The 24178-nt window shown below is 40.6% G+C and overlaps 1 protein-coding gene across 2 annotated transcripts in view; it reads right to left on the bottom strand.

Moving 5' to 3' along the window:
- Positions 1-636: 636 nt before the first annotated feature.
- The window catches only part of NETO1 (neuropilin and tolloid like 1), an 80071-nt gene continuing 56529 nt past the window's right edge, over positions 637-24178 (bottom strand). The window contains exons 7-11 of one of the 2 annotated variants that reach the window (XM_066247265.1): positions 19498-19726; positions 6670-6783; positions 3621-4179; positions 2544-2618; positions 637-1654 (exon numbers count right to left, since the gene is read on the bottom strand). In XM_066247265.1, the coding sequence (XP_066103362.1) occupies positions 2558-2618; positions 3621-4179; positions 6670-6783; positions 19498-19726 (963 nt within the window). In that variant the 3' untranslated portion in view covers positions 637-1654; positions 2544-2557. The remainder of the gene's footprint in view (positions 1655-2543; positions 2619-3620; positions 4180-6669; positions 6784-19497; positions 19727-24178) is intronic. The other variant, XM_066247266.1, reaches the window with a different exon arrangement.

Below are 24178 nucleotides of genomic sequence, written 5' to 3'. Positions count from 1 at the left end.
TTGTTATGATACTTCTTTAATTTTTCTATTGCTAAAATTTTCTTTTCTTTTTCATGTATTAGTTTTTATGGCTATGAAAGTGAATCCCTAACAGACTATATGAGAGTCATCCACCTACTGGGTTTGTAAAATCTGCTTGAGTTACAACGTTTAAATGATGATAGACCAGACTTATTTGCTGCTTGAAGGCAGGATCCTATATTTAGTCAGCAGTCTTGGAAGTGTTTGTAAGCAGAGTTATAGAGTAATTCTGTTTTCCTTTTAAATTTATTTACTAAGAATATACATTCAATATTTAAGATGTACTCAATCACTAATTCAAACTTGCTAGAGTGTGTGCGTAACTCAATGGCAATGAAATATATGAAGTGATTTTACTTCAAATTTCCACACATCTCAATCAGTAAGATTTCAGGTAGCATATGTGTGCCTTAGTATAAGAACAACTCAGAATGATGTAATTTAGCTCATAAAATGATCTGTGGTTTTAAATCATTAAAAAAAAAGACTTTCCTATTCTAAAATAAGAACATAGTCCCTAAAATTTTGGAGACTTCAGCCTCACTGCTGGGGACATCCTGGAGCCCAAGTGTGGAAAGAATGAATATAAAGCATTTAAGTCAGTGTTGCATCACTCTAATAGAAGAAAGCATGTCTCTTAACTCAAGTTAGGAAATTATTATACATTTTTATATATATCTTTATATAAAAAGTTACAAGTAGCAAGCAGATGGTACAAAGAAATGGAAGGGAAACAGCAAGATTGGAGAATGCATGCTTTTTTACAATGTGTCTAAGAAAAAGGATATTTTCCTTTTCCAACCGAAATATCCAGAACAGACATGCAGGAAATGTTCTCAAACTGTCAATTCAGTCCTATTGCTAAATGCTTAATCAAAAACAAAAAAACAAACAAACAAAAAAAAAACAAAAATCAAAACATTGCTATTGAAGGATATAAATGGTAAAATACCCAATTTCAAAAAAACTGTTTCTGAAACTGGGTATTTTCCTCTGATATATAAAGAAAAAAGGAAATTGGGGGTACAGAGGAAATACCAAAAACTGAGTTTTCTTATTGCCATCTGGTTATTTTACTCATTACTTTTGGCCGCACTTAGAATACAACAGAGGTGCAGTCAGTCCAGAAAGTCTCTAGCTGCTGCTGCCATGGTCCACTCTCCACTGTAGCGTGTTCGAAAGCACTCAGGGATACACTGTTCTCAAGCAGTCTATATAATGAAAACAATGTACATGTAACACAAAGTTCATCCCAGGTCGTGTTTTGTTCACAGATCACACAATGTACAATTATCTCACAGAAACACAGAACAACACAGACACGAGGTGGTCGTGAACTGGTAACAAAAAAAAAGTTGGGATAGTCTGAATCAGGAACTAATTTCTTCTTCAAGTTTCCAGTAAATCTCAAAGTGTATTTAAATACTAAGGAGCACTTGGTGGCCAGCAACCAAATTACGAAATGAACACATCATTGTGCAGCGGGGATGTCTTGTCGAAGAAATAACAAAGATCTGTGATTCTTAAGTTTGGATAAAGGCAGTGGAATGGATTTAGAAATACGTCCACTTTTTCACAATTCACTATAGAATTTTCTTTTCATAGTCCCCATGTTTCTATAAATAGTTCTTCTCTGAAAATAAAACACAGTTAAGACATTTTCTCCCATGAAAAAGACACATTAATACACCAATTTATCAAAGTAATCTACCAAGTGGAAATGCATTCACCTACTTCAAGAATAGTTGACAGGGCTGAAGAGTTTTTAAGAGATTAACTGTCAAGCAAATTTTATTGGAGACCAATTATTCTAATATATTGCATAGATAGAGACTATCAATGCTAAAAGTAAAGCCATTATGGTACTCGATGACAAATTAGATGCACACATAGACAACTGGTATTTCTGAAACATTTTACACTGTCAAGCATTCAACATAACATGCTGCATTTAACTTTGATAAAAAGTAAACTATATATTCATGCAAAAATAAGAGTGCACAAATTGTATAAGTACCACCAAATTCTTAGTTTATGGATTTGGAGTAAAATATTGCCAAATTACATCAATAAAATTATTATCAATAAAATTATTATCAATAAAATTATTGTTAAATTTATAGATGACTTGAGTTATATTGAGACAATTCTCAATTTTTGAATCAGGAAAACTTCAGGGGTTTTTTTCTGGTAGCTATTGGAAGAGGTAGCTAATTTTGTTATCTTTACCTTAAAATATGTAAAAATCTATCTTAATTGAACATCCTTTTCAATAACATTGCAGTACAATGCTTGATGGCAAGACTATTCATATTTATTTTAAATATAATGTACTAAGAACCATCCCTCCAATCAGCATTGAATCCATTCCATTCCTAACTATGAAATGCTATAAAACATATATCTCAAGAAAGAATGAATAAATAGCCCATTCCCCAAAAAACTACAAGACATTGGCAACAGAACAAAACAAAACAAAACAAGATATAACAAAGCAGGAGAAACCAAGGGCATTTGCTTACCTTGAATTTTCTTTTTAGACCCTAGTTGTGTTGTATTCAGATTCATGTTTGCTTAGAGACCCAATGAGGCAGAACCTGGAATGTTATGGCTATTTCATTCAACAAAGTAATGTTTGCACAAAAAATAAGTATGCACACAAATACTTACTTAAAAGCATTTCTAAAAATTCATATAACTATGAAAATTGATTTTTCCATCAGCATGCAAAAATATTAAAGCAACTAAAATATTTTAGGTTTTGAAAATGTATGAGGAATGAAGAAAGACTATACATTAAAACAAGACAAATACTAATAAACATGCAAAAGAAAATATAAACTTTGGGGCTTTGGGGAATTAAAATAATTTTCCCCTAAATTTAAATTTTCTTTCTCCAAAATTTTTTATTCATTTTAGGACTAATAATACAATCCAGACCATAGTCTTTATATTTAAAAAAATAAACCAAATGTTTCTATGAATCCTTCCTACATTTAAATATCAATATTAATATTTTAGCATATCATGCTAGCCTATGCAATTTGTAATACAAGTATTATGTGATACGTGAAAAAAAGTATTTTCATTTTCATACCAAAAATATAATACAGTAGATTGCAATATATGCTATTTCTATATTAAAATTATTCAATAAGATGGGTTAACCATCTCAGTAAGGCAATTATTTTCAAGTATGATTTCCTATACTAAAAAAATATATTGAATACATGTGGATTAGGACAACATTCGTGGAAGCAGATTAGCAATGTAAATTTGTAATATGAACTAAAACCTAATTTTTTATAGAAACAAATGTTCTATACGTATGAAAATAAATAAAATGTCTTTGGTCTGTGTGTGCTCACACACACACATGCCTGCACACATACGGTATGGGATTTCAGAAGAGTATGGACAACACGGAAAGGGAGAAAGAAGTGGAAAACGTGGAGACACTGGTTGAAATCATGACTCAGAAGAGAAACTGAAAAATCAAAACAAAAGAAAACAAGAAAAAAACCCAGAACTCAATAATATTCTGGAAGCATCTCAGTCCTCAGCTTCTAGCTCTCATCAAAAAACCTACGGATACTGACCGCTGGACAGCTTTGTCGTGCCGGGACAGCCGGTGACTGGTGGTGGGCACCTCCTCGATCTCGTCGATGTCGCAGGCGTCGGCGGCGTCCTGGGAGTAGCTGTGTTTCATGACGAGGATGTTTCTCCTGTTGGTAGGCGGGAGGAGGGGCTTCACGGGCTGGGGGGGCAGCTCCGTCAGGACAGACGCGTCCCTTGTGCTGAGGTTGCTGCGGCTGCCCTTGACGCTGGACAGCTGGGATCCACAGTGATGGTCGTGAATGCATTTGGACGAGGACCTCCGCAGTTTGTGGTAGTTGTCAAAGTCCTCGGCCACGTCGGCAAAGTCTGCTGTGGCCCCCGGCCCCCGCAGGGTGCACAGCTCGTAGTGCGGGGGCTCGAACACCTCCTGGAAAACTGTCTGGTCAAAGTCCGGTTTCCTTTGGACATATTTTTTACGAGGCTGTTTGATCTGCACAATGACAGAAATGATGATGAGGATGATGACAATGCAGGAAGTCACGCCGATGACCGTCCCGCTGGTGTTGGTCAGCTGGTCCAGCAGGCTGGCTTTCCTCTTTTCTGAGGGTCGAGAAGAGCGGAAAACAACAAAGGAGACAAGACAGAACCCAACACGCGTTAGTGTGGGAGTCCCAGCGTCTACGGGAAACTGCTAGACGAGAGAGGTTGAGCCCAGGATATTTCAATACTAGAGACATTTAAAGTGCTGATCTTTATAAATAAACTGATCTTTATAAATAAACAAGAACTGTGCCTTTCCACAGGGACCCCTCCTTCTCGCTTCAGCCCAACATCCCTGCTTTAAGTGTAGATACATGAAGGGAGAAGGTCTCATGAGACCCTCTTGAGTGACATTTGGAAATGATCTCTTCATTTTAAAAGCAGTGAATTTCTTTTCCTCAAAGGCATAAGGAAACCTCCAAGCTCAAGCATTGGAAACGTGACTACAGCTGTATCTTTGTCAGGTTATTCCTGACGTGGGTAACTGAGGTCAATCAAAGCTATAACAATTTTCTTAACCCAAAGGTAATGAAACTTCAAGACAGACATTTCTGCAATGGTGGCATGAAGGTGTCTGTGGGCCGTTTCCCTAGTGAAACAACCATAATTGGTAATGTGTGTGTGTGTGTGTGTGTATAATATATATATATATTATATATATATATGTTTAAAAATTCCAACAATTTAAAGTCTGAGAAATTGTCCTAGCGGCATAAAGAAAATGGAGGTAGATTTATGCAAAAACCGCCTCGATTTCTTTAAGGTCAGTGAGAGCCTGTGGCATTTAGGCTCCCACAGCCCCCAGGTCCTCAAGACCAAAGCTCTGTCCCAGGAGAATCAGACAAGGACTGGGCTTCCTCTCCTCTCCCCATGGCTCCCGATGAGGGTGCAGCACCGCCCCCTATGGTGCGGGGTGGGGGTGGCACCAGCTTTCCTCACCCCACCCTCATTGCAGAGGCTCCATTTCAGGGAGGGGCGGCTGTGGGGTTTGGGGCTTCTCTCTTGCCCCACCCCCCTGGGGGCCCAGAGGCTCAGATCCAAGTGCGTAGGGCTGAGAAGACAGGACACCAGCCAGCTCGCCAATAGGGTAGAACCATCTGGAAAGGCCAGTAAAGAAGGCCAGAGGCTACCACCCTTGCCCAGCACCCTAATCATAAAGCAGGGTGTTGCTCCAAGAGAGGGGGTCACTGTCCCTGTCCCCCTCAATCCAGAGCATGGTGCAGATGTTCTGCCTGGGAAGAGAGTCAGCCCACAAGAACACAGGACTCTGCAGCTCTCCCTAGAGAGAGCTTCTGTATTTGCAGCTGCGTGTGGCAATGTTACGAAGTCTCACAGACAATGGGAATGCCCCTGCTGGATGAAGAGACTTCAAAAAACAATTTTCTGTCCATTCTAAAGTGGTTCCCTGGAACATGTCATCGCTGTATTCCCCCCCCCCCCCCGTCAAATAGCTGACCCAGGCCCTGGCCATTTGGCTCAGCAGTAGAGCATTGCCCAGCATGTGGAAGTCCCGGGTTCGATTCCCTGCCAGGAAACACAGGAGAGGTGCCCATCTGCTTCTCCAGCCTTTCCCCTCTCCTTTCTCTCTATCTCTCTCTTCCCCTCCCATAGCCAAGGCTTCAATGGAGCAAAGTTGGCCCCGGCACTGAGGACAGCTCCATGGCCTCTGCCTCAGGCCCTAGAATGGCTTCAATTGCAGCGAAACAACGCCCCAGATGGGCAGAACATTGCCCCCTGGTGGGCACACCGGGTGGATCTTGGTCGGGCGCATGCAGGAGTCTGTCACTCTGCATCTTCACTTCTAACTTCAGAAAAATACAAAAAAAAAAAAAAAAAAAAAAAAAAAAAAAAAAGAGGAAAAAAGCCTTTCTTGCCAACCGTGCAGACCACGGCTGCTAATGTCTCTCTGCCCCTACCCCTACAGAAGGCACATTCACAGATACCACTAGACTTGGAGCACGAACAAGTTACCGGCCTGTTTCTTTTCCTTTGCAAGCTGGTTAATGCTGCATCCGAATAAAGGAGTATGCCTGGCACTTTGAACATCACAAAAATATGCAACATTTAAAATCAAGCCAAGGACTGCCATCGACAGAAACAGAGCTTCAGGCACCAGCCGGAGGAGGGAAAGGGGATTTGGGAGCTATTGTCACTGGAAAGAAAGACAAGCCTTCAGGTGCCCCACACTGAAGTTGAGGTTCAGTGTCTGGAAGTCACTAGAAGTAGAAACGTGCCTTCAATGCAGCACAGGCAAGGACGACGAACTGGAACAATGGCAGGTGCCCTCCAGATGAAGGGCCCAGGTCTCACAGGATGCTCCTTGCCACTCCAGGGCCCTGCAGGTTTCATACACAGGTGCCTCACTGAGCATTCGAGACTTCTGGTGACCACGCCCCAAAATGACAAAGAACAAAGCCTCCCAATCGATTAGAAAATGCCCAATGTTCTGTTTGTAAGAGTGTCTACTGCTGCATATGACATGGCTATACACGTCCTTCCCACCTCCGGACAGACAGGGGGACTCCACCTGTTTCAAGGACTGGTCCTCACCTTTACAATGGTTTTCGTCCCACGGGTACACACAGTTCTGGAGTCCGTTGCACACGAGCGTGTTGTTGATGCACATGTTACTGTGGCAGAAGAACGTGTTGCCTTCACAGGGAGCTAACAGCAGGAAGAGGGAGACAAGGGGTTACAACCGACACTCGGTGGGAAACCACCCCCACTGCCAATCGAAAAGCAACCAGATCGTGAGGACAATTTGCCGTCTACTTGAGACAAATGATCTGAAAGTCCACCCTCAGAGGCGTGGCCATAATGCTAGTACCTCTGGACATGGCTAGCTTATAAAACAGGCACAGGGTTTCTCCATCATAAAAACAAAGTCTATTTTCCATACAGTTTCTTTCTTTTTTTTTTTTAACTTGTTGCACTCAACAAAACTTAAGTACCTACTTCATACATAACATTGTGTTTTACAGTCTATCTGTATATACTTAGCAGTACTGAGCAATAGGTCTCCACTGAAATATGGACATAATTTTGAAAAGTAAAGGCTTACAAAATACTGATGAAAAAGTTATATAATAGACACAACCCTATATCACTATTTAAGCATATGGAAAAAAAAAAGAACAGAGTGTCATGGAAATTTAGAACAGGAGAAAGTTAATCCTGACCAACACAAGCAAAGATATATTATTCCCATCAACTATCAACATATATATATATATATGGTGGTGGAATCTGCCTACGTGGCACGGATTTCACATGTTCCGGTAACTTCAGGCACCATGGTCCATGACTCCAAGATTACCATGCACAGTGAGGGTGCTGGAGGTGACTCAAAGAAAGTGTAGATCAATAGGAAAATTCAGCTACATAAATATGATAAATAGTGAAGAGTTTAATACAGCAAAGAAAAAATTTTAGCTATGACTTCAGTGCTGGAAACGCATTTCTTCCATTATTAGCATCATAGGATCCATTTCTAGGCTAGTACTGCATTAGGGATGATAGTATAGATGCCGTGCTTTAAAGCTAACTTCTGGCCTGACCAGGCAGTGGCGCAGTGGATAGAGCATCGGACTGGAATGCAGAGGACCCACATTCGAGACCCCGAGGTCACCAGCTTGAGTGCGGGCTCATCTGGTTTGAGCAAAGCTCACCAGCTTGTACCCAAGGTCGCTGGCTCAAGCAAGGAGTTACTCGGTCTGCTGTAGCCCCACGGTCAAGGCACATATGAGAAAGCTATCAGTGAACAACTAAGGTGTCACAACAAAAAACTAATAATTGATGCTTCTCATCTCTCTCCGTTCCTGTCTGTCTGCCCCTATCTATCCCTCTCTCTGACTCTCTCTCTGTCTCTGTAAAAAGAAAAAAAAAAAAGCTAACTTCTGTTTCGTCCTTTGTAATCATCCCCACAATGTAACTTTAGTGTTTATCTTTTTCAGTAATAGTTCTGTGACCTTCTCAGGATAGATGTTCTAGAAATAGTAGATACAACACATATTTGATACAACACATAATTTACAGCGGTTAATCCATCAGTAAAGGGTATTAACCATCAATATTATCTAGACATGGCAGTTGTAAGGAATTTTTCACCTTCAAACTATACAGTGCAGGTATTTTAGAAAGTTGCCATCTTTAAATGGACACTGACCTTTGAACCACATGCGTGTGAACTGCACAGGCCCAGGCACACTGGGTTGTTTTCATTTCTTTAAATAAATACTGTAAATGTATTTTCTCTTGTAATTTTCTTAGTAATGTTTTCTTTTCCCTAGGCTTACTTCGTTGTAAGAAACCAGTCTATAATACACTTAACATAGTAAATATGTATCTATCACTGTTGATGTTAGGGGTGAGGCTCCCAGCCCACAACAAATGAATTTTTGGGGAAGTCAATAGTGGGGGTGGGGGGGTCGGGAGGCGGTTAACACCAACCCCACACTGTTCACGGCTGTGTTTGCTATAGTAATCAAAACGGTCAGACAAATACTTTGCATAAGATAAATTAGTATATTTTCACACTCTTAGAGAAATTCTTTAAAAAGAAAAAGAAGAAGAAGAAACCTAAACACTGAAGCCTTGGAAAATGAATAGTAGAGAAACAAACATCTGGCCAAAGGCAGCAAAGCAAACCCTGCGCCTCCGCCTCTGGGCCGTGGTCCTCTCTCTCCTTGCCCCCTGCTCCACTTCCCAGAAGAACACAGTCTCTTCTTCCCTCTGCCTGGTGTGACTTCAGGTTCTTGGTTATGGACTAAAAAGATGTGATAGTTATCTTGTAAAAGAAGAAAAAAAAAGATTCAGGAGTAGAAAATGTTCATCTGGTATTCCGCTTAACATTTTATCAGGCTAGTGGCTTGTTAAGCAGTGGATAAACCTTTTACAATGTAAAATTTAATGACCCAATATATTGTGGCAAAAATCTGCTGTTTCGGAAGAAACTGAACTTCTGTAGTTAACCATAATTGCTGTTGCAGAATTGGTATGGTCTGTTTAGTGGATAATGAGTGTTGTCAAAACGTCTGCAAGAAAAAGAGGAGTTTTCTGCAAATTGATCGGAGCATTGTAAAAGGCTTTAGTAAAAAACTTACAAAAGACACATCAGCTAATAAATTGCAGTTGTTTTGAAAAGCACTGTTACCCACCAAGTGAGGAATACCTTTAAAATGGCATAAATATTTATTGACCTTACAGAATGAGTTGGAAACATTATTATACTTACTATTAAATAGGGTGGGTTAGTTCATAAAATTAATTTATAAAAATGACTTTGTGTTCTATAATCGAGTGAAATACAATAGTACGTCAGTAAGAGCGCTAGGATTTGAACTTCAAATTCTCCAAATGTGGTTTTGTTCCGGATTCTGCTGTTTCGTAGTCATGAAAAATGTCTTACAGACTACCAAGGTCCCAAAATCAGCTGTTAAGGGTTGGTGGCTGGACCGGGGATGTAACAGGTAAGTCAGGACTGTCAAAAGTTGCATCCCGACCCTCTTCTGTACATCAAATAATTATGCAAATATGCCAGTTAACTAGAACCACGCTCGCATTTAAAAATTATTATCATTCCAGGCACCGTTCACCTTTTCCCCCTGACCTTTGCCAAACAACAGTAATGCGAGCTCATCTGGCTTGAGCAAAAAGCTCACCAGCTTGGACCCAAGGTCACTGGCTTGAGCAAGGGGTTACTTGGTCTGCTAAAGGCCCGTGGTCAAGGCACATATGAGAAAGCAATCAATGAACAGCTAAGGTGTCGCAACAAAAAACTGATGATTGATGCTTCTCGTCTCTCTCTGTTCCTGTCTGTCCCTATCTATCCCTCTCTCTATAAAAAAAAATAAACAAAATAAATAAACAACAGTAAAACGGAGAAGCAAACCTTGCAAAGGCTAAGAAACAAATGTCAACAACTTACAGCCCTTGATCAAAACCCAGCTTGTTTCACAGACACCAGAAATAACACCTCTTGGAATCTGAATCTTTTCGATATTGTGTGTCTGCATATGTCCCTTGTATAAACCCAGACATGCAATGGATTATGAATGAGTCTCATTTTTCTCTCTTGCTAATAAAACAAAATAAAATAAAATGTCACCTTTTTGCCTCTAAAATCAAGCTGCGCTCCCACAGGTCTTTCGAGGAGGTCGGGGACACCCTGATCACTCACAGTACTTCCCACCAAGGCCGGCACTCGCCTGGTGACACCAGCTCGGGGCTCACCTGCCATTGCCTTTCTCAGTGGGTCCCTGAATGCCTCTTCCCCATTCAGCAGTCCCCATCAGAGCCACACTGAATTGTCCCTGCAGTTTTGAAACACCCCAATCGAACGGAAAAGTAATTTTTTCCTATTGTAACTCAATAGAGTTCAGCACTTAGTAGACAGTAGATGCTTATCACCGTTCTGGCGAGTTCTTCAAGGCTAGGGGCATGACTTTCTAAAATTTGTATTTTTTTTCCATCTCTTGTACAGCTTTAACATGTTTAGGCTTGTTCATAAATACTCAGCAGATCGCTTTGATTGGTAAGGCTGAGGGAGGAGAGCATCACTGTGGCCATGTTGGGCTGTGCACCTGAGCATCCAAGAATGCTGACTGCCCCATCAGCAGGTGTGTGCCTTGGGGGAGGATTAGCCTTCAGGGCTGTGACATCCTACCATGCTGCAAGGGACTGCTATTCTACTTAGAAATTCAATATGCATCTAGCAAACGCTATTGCCTCTTAAAAACCAGCCCCCTTCTTTCCAAAGGTTACCTGGAAGAAGCTCGAAGTTAAGGTTTCCTTGTAATAAAACGGCAGCTAGGGGAGCAATACTCGGGATCCAGATAACGCAGGCAGTGCCCAAGACCATTACTTTCTGCTGTTTGTTTTTAAATCCTCGCCTGTTCCCATTCATACCAGTTGGTGGCAGTGTGCACCATATTTTGTTGCAACAGCGTTTCAATCCCTCAGGATGCTTAAATCGTGAATGCATGGGGTTATTGTTTATAGCTATACAGTCCTGATTAATAAGAACTAAAAACTTTAGTAGGAAACGACTGAAAAAGTTTTGAACATATCTGAACTGGGTAAGGGAAAACAAGAGAAAGAAAGGCAGCCCCAACAGTCAACACAAAGGAAGCATTATTTACATTTTTAATAAAGAATTGTACAACCCATATGCTATCATGTCAGAGGTTTCATCAAAATGTGGCATCATTCTTCAGTACTGTATCATGGGGTTATAAATGGTGTTCCAGTTGTGCAATTAAAAGGCTTTGAACGTATAGTTGTCATTTTAATGCCAAAGGTGCTAATGCTCATTGTAACTATTAGAGTGATTTTTTTTTCTCTCTCTCTCTCTCCTTTTCATTTTGAATGCAGAAATGCATGAAATACTATTCAGAAAATAGTAAAACAAAATGGAAATAAAATGGCAGATTTCTCTCCGAAATATTGATCTGTGAAAACCTGTGCTTTATGGTTAATAAAACTATCATTGGTAGATTAGTTCAAGGACAAAGAACATCGAGTTTCATAAAAATAAAAATAAAAAAATCTGAAAATAGAAGTGATGCTTTACCCTTTTTTCCTTTAAAAATCATCACATTATCTAAACAGCAGCTTAGGACTTAAGGTCAGGGCCTTCCCCCCGAAGCCCACCTACCCCCACCCCAAATCTCTCCACACATGCTCCTAGCTTCTTGCTTCCCTCCAAAGCTTCTCTTTCAATTTCTTTATTTTGACATTTGTCAAAAGTTCACCCCCATCCATCCTGACCTGTGTGTGCCCAGCCTCACACACACATACACACTGACCCTTATATACACACTCACCTACATGCACACACAGGCTTACACACACACACACACACACACACACACACACACGTCTTTGGTCTCCTACATCTGCTGTTTTTTAATCTCCATCTCCACAATCTTTAGTTGGAGCGGAAATGGTCATAGCACCGTGTAAGGAGGCCCCCCACCCCCAAGAACATGCACAGCCTTCACTCCCTCTCTTACACTCAGCTGCTGCCAGCTTGGAAAGTTAGTTGTATGCTAGTTGCCCTAGAGTCCAATCCTCTCTTACATTCAGCTGCTGCCAGCTTGGAGACTTTGATTCATAGAAAGTTAGTTGTATGCTAGTTGCCCTAGAGTCCAACGCTCTCATTACCTGAGAGATGAGGACAGAGCTTAGAATTATCCAACGGATGTGCCGCCTGCTACTGAGCACCACCTTTAATAGTAGTGTTCAAATCACAAAAGAGGAAAATGTAAAATAAAATAAAGTAAAATACCTGTTTAGTCATCAGAAATAACCCTGAAATAAATGTTTTGCTTTGTTCTTCCTAAAAGCAATGGGAAAATTTGCCCTGCCATCTACTTAACTCAAACTGGCCCCCAGGTTATGCAATAAGAAAAAAAAAAAAACATTTTATTTGAAAAATGACCAGATTCAAGGCCAGAAATAGATTTGTGTTTCTTCTCTTCAGCTGTTTATTTTTTTGGAAAAAATCAATACCTGCCTCCAAAACTCTATGTTCCAATGAGACTTGGTCATCAGTCAAAGTATCCAGTGTTATTGAATAAGATATAATTCCATCTCTTTTTATAATAAAAGAAATTCTATTCACAAATTCCAGTGTAATGCCACTCACATTAGCCCCCTCACCGCAATATTTCTGCTAATGGCAAAAAAGACATATTAAGAAAAGAGAAAGAACCACCTTCATGAGAAAATTATGTTCCAGGGATAGACACACTTTCCTTCTTGACACAGGGCGTGAACCACATCATGCTCAACCACTACTATTTGAGCACAAGGAATTATTACACCTTTTATCCTGTAATTAAGTCTACCTTGGGTCAGCAGCACGACTTATTCACTGGGTGCAATTAGACATGACTCAAATCACAAGAAGGAGGGTGCTATGTCTCTTTGGGGGGGGGAGTCTGTGCTCTGATTATTATTGAAATTTGGACATGTGGCCCGGGCTTTGTTTTCATGACTGAGGAACACATTGATGAGAGTTGTTAGGTTAGACATGCTGTTCTCTTTAAGGTGCTATATTTGGTTTCATTGTTGAATGTGCCAGCTCCCAGAAGGAGCACTTACAGTAAATATAGATTAGAGCCAAGAATGTGTGGACCACCCGCAGGCCTATGATTCCGCTAGTCCAAAGACTGACAATTCAGGACAGTCTGCTTCTCTCTCCTTCTCTCTCCATATGACACATGCACACTGCCCGTTTTCAGTGACAGCAGTCAAGGACAGCATTAAGGAAGCCAGAAATAAAAGATATCAATGTGTCTTATACCCAGGAATCGCACCAAGAATCACAAGGAATGAGCTGCCTTATTTCTTTTTTTTTTCTTTTTTTTTTTTTTTACAGTGACAGAGAGAAGGTCAGATAGGGACAGACAGACAGGAATGGAGAGAGATGAGAAGCATCAATCATTAGTTTTTCGTGTGACACCTTAGTTGTTCATTGATAGCTTTCTCATATGTGCCTTGACTGTGGGCCTTCAACAGACCGAGTAACCCCTTGCTCAAGCCAGTGACTTTGGGTCCAACCTGGTGAGCTTTGCTCAAACCAGATGAGCCCGCGCTCAAGCTCACGACCTCGGGGTCTCGAACCTGGGTCCTCTGCATCCCAGTCTGATGCTCTATCCACTGTGTCACTGCCTGGTCAGGCAGCCTTCTTTCTTGTCTATAGCACCCCTTTGGTCTTCAAGTTGACAAAGTTTTTTTTTTTTTAACAATTTCAGATGGAGAGTTTATCAGTTCGATAAAAACAAACAAGCAAAAGTAAAAGAGAAATATCAAACCCATGGTGGCAAGCTGTGTGATATATAGCGCTAAACTGACCCCCAGAGAACTTTTGCTTTCCTACCAGCATACATAGGTCTTCACTACATCAGCTCCAAAAGCAAGTAGAGCATTGTCGCTAGTTTTGAAAACAGGTTGCAAGAAGAGAATGATGTCTCGTTCCTATTTGAATTCACATACCTTTATTTACTAATATGTAGAGGCATCTGTTTCCTCTACCAGCAGCCGTTGAATGCTTTTCCATGAATTAATTTTTTTCACTTTCTTTGCCCTATTTTCTATTGGTATGCTCATATAACTTTTTCTTATTATCTTATGTGAACTTGATTCTTTAAACCATAAGACTATTTACCCACTGTCTGTCATTTATGTCACCAATTGTTCTTTTGTTGTGTGTGACAGAGAGAGAGACAGAGAGAGGGATAGGGACAGACAGACAGGAAGGGAGAGAGATGAGAAGCATCAATTCTTTGTTGTGGCACCTTAGTTACTCAGTGATTGCTTTCTCATATGTGCCTTGACTGGGGAGCTACAGCAGACAGAGTGACCCCTTGCTCAGCCCCAGTGACCTTGGGCTCACACTGGTGAGCCTTGCTCAAACCAGATGAGCCCGTGCTCAAGCTGGTGACCTCAGGGTTTTGAACCTGGGTCCTCTGCATCCCAGTCCAACACTCTATCCACTGCGCCACTGCCTGGTCAGGAGCCAATTGTTCTTCAGTTAGGTTTTTCCCTCTCTATTTTACCTGTTTATGTGTTAATGCATACTTTAAAGTTTGTATATTTGTGTGTAGTGATATTTTCCTTTTCTCCACACTGTTATCTTTCTACTTCAGGAAGACATGCAATAATGTGACACAGTCCACAGTTTTTCCAGCATATTTTGTGTATTGTTGATATTTAAATCTATGGAGAAGAAAACTCTACCAGAAGAGAGTGAGGCTTCCTAGAGTACAAATTGGAGTAGGTAAATGAGGAAATGTGTGTGGGGGTTGGAGGAGTGTAGAACAGAATACCAGATATAACTGAGTATTTTCTGAAGTGAGTCATACCTTTCAACTTAATTTGAATGAGTGTGCTAGCACCTTAAGGGGAACAAACAACTTATTCATCTGCTACCATCAGTGCCTGGGTGCTTGCATGATTACTGAAGGAACAAACAAATGGATGGAGGAATAAAAATAGAGTCAAAATGAAAACTTACAAATGACTAGTTCATTAAACAGTAATGGATACTCAACTTTTAGTATCAAGCTGATGTCAGAGTGATTATTTTTCTTATATTGCCTATGTTATATTTTTCCACATCACCTGAACCACCAAATTTAGGGATAAAACTACATTAACAAATAGTAATATATTAATTAATATATTTAAGGAATCTATTAAGTAACATATATAAGTTGACAATCGGATTATCCATCACATTATATGAATGTTTTAGTTTTCTGCTGCTGATTAACAACTTATTACAAACGTACTGGCTTAAAACAACACCCATTTATTATCTCACAGTTATATAGGTCAGAAGTCTGGGTTGGGTGCATTCTTTCCTTAGCATCTCAAAAGGCTAAAATCAAGGAAGCATTAGCAGCAAAGAACCCTGGATAGGGTTCTTATGTGGAGCAGGAAGGCATCTTCAAGCTCATTCAAGTTATTGGAAGAATTTAGTCCTTTGGGTTGTAGGACTACAGTTCCTGCTTTTTGGTGGCTGTCAACTGAGGGCCGTTGTCAGCTCCTAAAGGCCACCCACCATTCTCTCCCAAATCACCTTCTTAATGACATGATTCCTTAAGGCCAGAAGGAGTATTTGCTATAGCTTAAAATTCAGACTTCTTCCATCCTGACCTTTTAAAAGGGCATAAGATTTATTATCAATATTTTTTGTGTATAATTAGACCAACCAGGAAAGACTCCTTTTTTAATTAACTCAAAGTCAAGCATTTAGCGGTCTTAATTGCTTATACAATAGCCCTTTTGTCATGTAATATAACATGATCATGGAATAATACCCCATGATACTCACAGATTTTTTTTTTCACTCAAGAGAAGGGATACATATAAGGCTTGTACACTGGGAGTAAAATATTAGGGTCATCACAAAATTCTCTCTTTCACAGTCCACCTGCTACTTCCCAATACTTCATTTCCCCTGCAGGTGCAAAGTGCATTCACCATTCACCCTTTCCCAAGGCTCACAAGATGATCACCTCATTACTACATCAACTCAAGGTCCAAAATCTCATCTTCATCTTGCCAGCTCCAAGTCCAAACTCTTCCTATCTCAATCATCTATATATGGTGCAAATGAGGCTCCTGAGAGGAGCCTCAGTCCTAACCTTCAGTCCTGGAGTACAGTTCCTCTCCACGTATGGACTCATGAAACCAAAGAGACAGGCTACGTGCCCCAACACACAATGGTGGGACAGGCATAAGAAAAAAGGCATAATCATACTGGCTCACAGAAAAGGAGGATTAGGAGTAAATACGAGGCACTGGTCCATAACAATCTTGAAATCCAGCAGAGAGAAATGTTGGAATTTTCTTCTGTTTCAGGTTGGAGGTCTTACTACTCTGTAGGAGTGAACTTTGCCCTCTAGGCGCTTGCTTCTGCTCTCTGAAACATCCATTCTTTCTCATGAAAGGTAATACACATTTACAGCAGTAGTTTTAGCAGATTGTTTCAAACCATTACGATTTTGGGCTTCTGACAACCCCTTTGTACTTGGTACTCTCTGTTCCTGTCAGTCCAAGCTGACAGTGTTTCTGCTGAAAGTAATTTTCTCAAGAACCCTGTGGACTTTGCTTGAAATTCATTATGTTTGCTCTCTTAGACAAAAGTCACACCCATAAATCTGTTTGAGATAATTTTTTCTGTTCTTGACTCCTGCTGAGACAGCTAAGGGTCATTACCTCTGATCTTCCTGGAGGCCTTCTAGTTTGAGAGAGGCTCTATAAGGCATAACTTTAACCTCTTGAAAGAACCTTTTAGTTAAAAAGACTCATCTTTCAATGTTTCTGGTGGTTAAGCAAAGGTTGTGTGGTTACAATGTTTAATCAACTTTACTGTTCACTTCAGAATACATTTAAATGTGAAATGTTATCTTTATTAAAGAGCATAAGTCAAGTTTAGTAGTTAAAAATGCTGAAGTTTGTTTTGGGGTGCCCATATATGTGTCCATCTCCATTGCATAAACATCAAAACAAAACCACATAGACAATGAGACACAGGGCACATCTGTTTCAACAGAGGCTTATGAGACAATCACAAAAAATGCCATTGAAATGCTCATCATTCAAATGTGAGGAATCGTCTATTTACTGTGTAGGAACATAAAAAGTAGGGTGCTTTCTTCCTATTTCTTCCTGTTTCTTCTGAATTAGTCATTGAAAAGTCCACCCACTTAAGTGACTTCTGGGGATAATTTAATTATTTGCATGGTAACTTTTACCTGAAATAGAAATATTTCTATTGATAGGCACAGTAGGACATCATTCACCATTTCTTATATAAGAAAAAATGTAAAGTCTCCTACATCTTCATCAATCCTAGAGTTGGAAGGGACCTGAGAGGTTGGCCAGTCTTTTCCTTTAGCCAATAGAGACATTTCCCTACACCATTCACACCAGATGATAATTCATTTTTGCACCGAATCACCCTGTATTCAGAGTCTATATTCTGTATGGGAAAACATTCAGTTTTGGAATATCACAGCTCCTATGAGTGAGGCATTTGTTTCATGAGTTGTACTCAACATTAATCTTACCTTTCAGGTATTACTGCATACCAACACAAATCTAAGATAGTTATTACATTTTGAACAACAACAAAAATATCTCTAAGATATTTCTTCTCCTTCGGTCTTTGCTCAAAGTTCGAGGTGGTGATGCATCCTGATCAGCTTCTTCAATTAATTACGCTTGTACTCATTAATATACCCAGACAAGAGCAGGCGATGCACCTCACAGTTTGACCAGCATGGCTTCCCATGACTCCATCTTCTTTGCACTGTTGTTGTGCTTTCCTAATATACGCAAATCCTACATGAGATAATTTTTTTCAATTATGAAAAAAAATTACTTATATTGAGTTTAATGAAATAAAACCTTAGGAAGTCCTAGGAATCTGGGTTATTCTGAACTATTGCTGTTTACTTGATAGTTGAAATGTAAGCATGTATATTTTAATTGGTCTCTACTATATTTTATGGTATATAGTATTGGGGAAAAAATTGCAGACTTTTGTGATATTCTTAAAAACTTGGTATCCTCTAAAGGATTTGTTAGCTCTTCTAAATCTACCATTGAAATGAGATACGAGTTTTCAATACATGATCACCCCAGACTAAGCCCTTATCCAGGCACAGTCTGTAGGACATGGCAGAGCAATCGGCAGAGACAACACCAAACATACTACTGTATAGGCCAAACTTCTTCATATTCTAGTCAAGAGAATGACAAAAAAATTTTTTTTTGACAAATACCTTGCTTAAATGAAAATGGACCACTTCCAACATTTTGATCAACTACTGAAATAAAGACATAAATAGGAACGTGCTATTTAAGTCTGCACTAATGCTGGGTCAGACATTCAACATAGTCTGTAATGGTATCAAAATTCAGAAAGGCGGAGTGACAGTCAGTGCTTCTGGTGTCCCAGACGTCCCCAATGGGGAACTGAGAGGAGAATCTAAGGCCCCGAGTATTTGTCCACTGTATGAAGGGACTGTCTGACAGATTTAGCACTTAGGAATTGGAAAAAAAATACTGGCTGCTGTTTCTATCATTGAGAAATCCTTGAAATTTCAGGTATATTTTAAAATGTATAGCTTCAAATGACAAGGTGCCAATTTGTTAAAGGTAAAATTCTTAGGATTATCATTTTCTTTTATTCAGGGTTTCTAAAGAACATTCCAAATATATATCTATTAGTGTGACTCATTTGTTAGAACATAATTTTTTAAAATCGCTGTGTTTTGTGCCTACATCTGGGTATTGCCCTGGTGTCACTTTAAACATTTCCTAAACTTTTCCTATTTACTCCCTTCCCAAGCCATTCTCTCTCTCTCTCTCTCTCTCTCTCTCTCTCTCTCTCTCCCCCCCCCCCCCTACTTTAATAGAGATGCTGTCATCACAGACCTATTTGAAACAAACCGGGCGGCCAGAAAAACTTTCTACAGAGAACCTACCAAATATGGGTGTGTGGTTTTGAAGATTTACACTCAAACGTCATCAGAAGCTGCCGGATCAGTTCTGGAAGCTTTGCACCAGCCCAACAAAAGACAGAGCCCCCAACACTTCCCAGCTGAGCAGTGGGCATTGTCTCACACAAGGGGTAGGTCACCGAAGCAGAGACAAGTAGTCAGAATGCCGTAGGTCACTCTCCCCTGTCCCTGGGTCACCATGAAGGAAAAGAACTCTCTGCAATGTCAATAACTTAGTGAGGCACCCCCTCAACCCCACCTGCTGTGCCCCAACTGCACAGGGAAAACTCCGTTAAGAGCTAGGAGACCTGCGTCAGCCCCACAGCCCCTGGGAAGGACAGCCAGCCCAGAAGCTTACGTTCTTGGAAGGATGTGAAGAGCATCTGGAACCGGCTGTTCCGACTGCCCTCGTCGGCCCACAGGCGAACCACGCCCAGGCCTGTCCGCAGCATCACGTCGTTGGCCACTGTGCTGCAGAACTTGGCCTTCAGGTCCTCCACCGCGCTGCTTCCGTCGTACACGGCCACGAAGTTTCTCTTGCACTCGTTGGAATTCTGCATCTCATAGTCCAGGAATCGCAAATAGATCTGTAACACCACGAAGACACACAATCACTTCCCCAAATCAAACACAAGGAACATGGTTCAGTAAGTATCAGACCCCTTCCTTTCCCCTTTCCTGGGCTCACAACAACCGTCTTGATTGCAATCCATTTTAATATTTTAACCCCCTTTTTTTCCTGCCAGAGGAAGGACATCGGAGTAAGTTCAAACTGCATTTATCTTTTTTATTTTTTATTTTAATGAGGTGACATTAGTCAATCAGGGTACATAGGTTCAGAAAAAACATCTCTAGGTCATTTTGACATTTGATTATGTTGCATACCCATCATCCAAAGTCATATAGTCTTCTGTCATCTTCGACCTGGTTTTCTTTGTGCCCCTCCTCTCTCCCCCCATCCCCTCCCATAAGGTTTATATCTTTTTCAATGGCTGGTCTTCCTTCATTAGATACATGTACCGTTTTCCATGGCTGAGCATTTTTTCACCCAAATGATCCCATTTCTCCTCGTCACTTAGCTGGAACCAGTTATTCATTTTCATCCTTATATACTGTTTTACTATTTTGATCAGGGCAAATGTGTTATAAGTATTCCTGATGCCTTCCTGTTCAAGTCCCATGGCTTCCACTTACTCCCCAAAATGATTGGGCATATATAATTTGCATCAGTACCAAAGGAAAACAGAAGGGTAACAAAAGGTCACCTCTGCCTGCGCTTTGCTGAAATGATTTCACATAGCTATACTGCTTTACTTTTGACATAGACGGTATTAAAAATAAAAAGAAAGCTAGCCCACAACTATTTTCAACATAATAGAGAATCAAGCCATTTAGCTAAATCCTTGTAAAATAAAAATTAAATGAATATTTAATGGGGAAAAACCATTGTGCAACCTACTTCACAGGTTATTTTTAAAGACTCCCAACAACTGTATGAAGTTTAATTGTCATATTCAAATTTAAAAAACCTCAGGTGCCACATTCTGAAATTGACACAAGGTCCCTCTGACTCCTTAGAGTCCATAACCCTTCCACATGGTCACACTGCTGCCCACAGACATTTTATGGTCCACGGTTAAGATCTGACTCTGTTCCAACGTGAATTAAAAATTTGCAAGCAATTAATTCAACCAGCGATGAATTTAAAAAGGAGTCATTTGTCCATTTATCCATTAAGTCAGCAGTATCAACTCCCTGGCCTCATCCTGTGTGTCTCAGGCACCATGCCAGGCACTGAGGATCCCATGGCAAACACAAAATCAAGAGCCAGGGACAAAACCATGCGCCCATTCAATCACGACACAGAGATCGGCATCCCACTGTGAGAAGTGAAAACTCAGGCAACCAGGAGGAGGGTGTCCAGACACATTCTGGATTCAAGAACACATCTTTCATACAGATTTTTCCTAAATGTTTTACATCTTTTTTATTTTTTCAAAGTGCAAAGCGGGAAGGCAGACAGACAGATCCTGCATGCTCCCGACCAGGGGGCAATGCTCTGCCCATCTGGAGCGTTGTTTCATTGCAACAGGGGCCATTCTAGCGCCTGAGGTGGAGGCCATGGAGCCATCCTCAGTGCCTGAGCCAACTTTTCTCCAATGGAGCCTTGGCTGCAGGAGGGGAAGAGAGAGACAGAGAGGAAGGAGAGGGGGAGGGGTGGAGAAGCAGATGGGCGCTTCTCCTGTGTGCCCTGGCCAGGAATCAAAACCCAAACTTCCACACGCCAGGCCGACGCTCTATCACTGAGCCAGTCAGCCAGGGCCTATATCTTTTTTAAAACACAATTGACTATGGGCCATTTTCTCTGATGTGCTCTCCCATTACTGTGTCCCCCATAAACTGAAGACATGCACTCAATTAAAAAGTCAAGTCCTTCCTCACTCTGTCGCCCTTCATTCTTGTTTATTTCCTGAGCGAAGAATCTCTGCAGACAACTGTTTCCCAGACCCAGTGCACCTGACCCTGCATTAAAGGTTTTCTTACTTCAGTTTTTAAAAATTTTCCTTCTGCTCTCAGGGTTCCCGTTGAATGGGCACTAATTATCATCCACCCACCCTCAGAAGACTGCTTTCCCACCTCTGCTGCCCTCCACGATGGGTCCAGTTTCCCAAACATCCTGCTCTTCTTCCCCTTCTTCCCCTGCGCCTGCCCCAGTCAGAGTGACACTTCTAAAAAACAAACCTAGCTGTCATACTAACACCTCTGAGTGGCTTCCCTATGGTTAAAATTGGAAAAGCTTAAAAACCATACACTGGCAAATTTTCCTTCCTCCTATCATTGAACATCACACAATTATTCTCACGGACGTGATGTCTACATGAAGTAATAAGCGTGTTCTGTTCTCTGTTGATCAACCTTTTCCTGAAGGCTCAAGGTCTGGTTCAATGGCTGATTGGAAACTGTGTTCTCTTTATTGACTCCATTTGTTCTACACCCATCACCTATTTACTGGGCACCTCTATGCCAGTGTTTTAAAATGCTAACACAATAATAATTATATAGAATAAGTTATATGTTTATTATTGTTCTGTGATCATTCTCAAAGCAAGGTATTTATAAAACTCTAAACTATGACATAAAAGCCAGAAAGAAAAAAGAAATGTTGCAGGATTATAAGAAACACTTGTTACAACCATCTCAAAATGAAAAGCATGACATTTAGAAAATGCAGGTGACTTTCTCAGTGTGACTCAAGCCCTTCAGATCGGTGCTGAGCTCAGATGGTCCTGACAGTTGCTCCTTAGTATCACACTGCACAGCCTCACATAAATATTTTTTTAAAATTCTCAGAGACGTATAGTCCATAAAGAAAGTTATCATCTTAAAATAAACCAGCTACCACAACATTAATCAATAAGCACAGCCATCTCCAGTTTCCTAAAGGGACGAGGAAACTTGCTGATGATCAGGATGTAAATGAGATTCATAGGAAAATAAATGTGTCCCTCTGATATAAATGGCTGTCTTCAATTTTCTCAAAAGACAGAGTGGTTTTTAGAGGAGAATATTGCTCCTGTTGGAAAGGCAATTTTCATATCCGGTCCCTGGTTTCTCATCTGACAGCTCTAAGGAGCGCCCGTGTTTTCCCAAAAAGTGAGCAATGTGCCTTCTCACATGAAGTGTGGTGACAGAGGTCTACGAAGCCCCTTTGACATGTCAAGGTCTGCTGTATTGGACAGAATACCATTTCCAGAGAAGTATTATTCCAGAGGAATGAGGACAGTCACTAGATTTTATTATTCACTTCAGAAGTATTCCATTAATTTTTTTAAAACTTCCTCTGTTTTATCATTCAAGAAAAGAAAGAAAGCATGTCCGTGGGCACCTAGCTCTACTGGGTGCAGGGCTCTTACACCAAATGTCATTGGCCAGGCAAGGGCCTGAGCTTTCCCACGCTTGCTCTAGCAGACCTCACTAAAGAGCCCTCCCGAGAGATGATTTAAATACTATCTCAGCAGCTTCGAGTTTGTGCCCTGATAGCAGCAAGGGGAAGGAGGCCACGTGACAATGTTTCCATGTAAGGGAGGAAAATTACAGAAAGCTCTTCTGTCTCTCTGTGGAAGGAAGGAGAAAGTGATCAACGCCATTGATCTAACTCCAGCTGAACAGTCAGATTACCCTCTCTTTTCTGTGAATCATTTTGATGCCTTCTTCTTTCTAATCAGTCACAAAGTTTGAGCCGATATCATAAATTATTAAGCAGGATATGGGAAGATTTGAAAGCTCCAAGCAATTTCTAGAATTCTCTGTCTTTCCAATCATCCGAGTAAGAAGAGTGGACCTCTTTTAATACTTAGAGCAAGTAACTCTAACTAAAAATTCACAAGTAACATATTGACAAACATTTAATACTGTCTCTTCAACCAAGTCTCACCCTTCCCATCACAGGGATGTATAGAAAACAGACATTGTTTGGGACAGTTATGTAAGACTCGGCAGAACAGTTTTCTCCATGATAAATGCAAATTAAATACACTGTCTGAGAAACACTGTCCGTGGTGTCCAAACTTTGCACTTTGATAGCTAAAGTTACATTCTAAAAAAATGCCCAGGACTTGGGCAGATGCTGTTTAATTTGTGTCAGGTCATGTTAGGCCTTATCATGTGAGCCAGGGAACCCCATGAATTTGGAGGGAAGCAAAATCCAGAAGGAACTAGAACATCATCCCCTTTTCTGGAATGTTGGGAAAAAAACACACACCTTCCCACAGATCCTGATAGAACAATAGGAAAACAGTGTTTTTTCTGATCAGCGTAGACAAATAGCAAATATTTTAAACGTTCATGGAACGGCATTCCAAAATCTGATAGTGAGGAACTGGAATAGCCTCTCAAAACAGAGGTGAAGCTGTAAGCTTTTCACAGGTAGTTAGGCAGCCAGTTACATTTTTCATTTTGTTTCTCCAATGTTTATTTCTCCTTTTTGGCGATAATAAGGGAAAACTCAATCTTTAGAACCTTGGAACTTATTATTGTAA

The sequence above is a fragment of the Saccopteryx bilineata genome, chromosome 11 (assembly GCF_036850765.1).
Source record: "Saccopteryx bilineata isolate mSacBil1 chromosome 11, mSacBil1_pri_phased_curated, whole genome shotgun sequence".
NCBI lineage: Eukaryota > Metazoa > Chordata > Mammalia > Chiroptera > Emballonuridae > Saccopteryx > Saccopteryx bilineata.
Note: the sequence above shows the minus strand (reverse complement) of the source record. Positions and strands in the feature narration are given on the sequence as shown.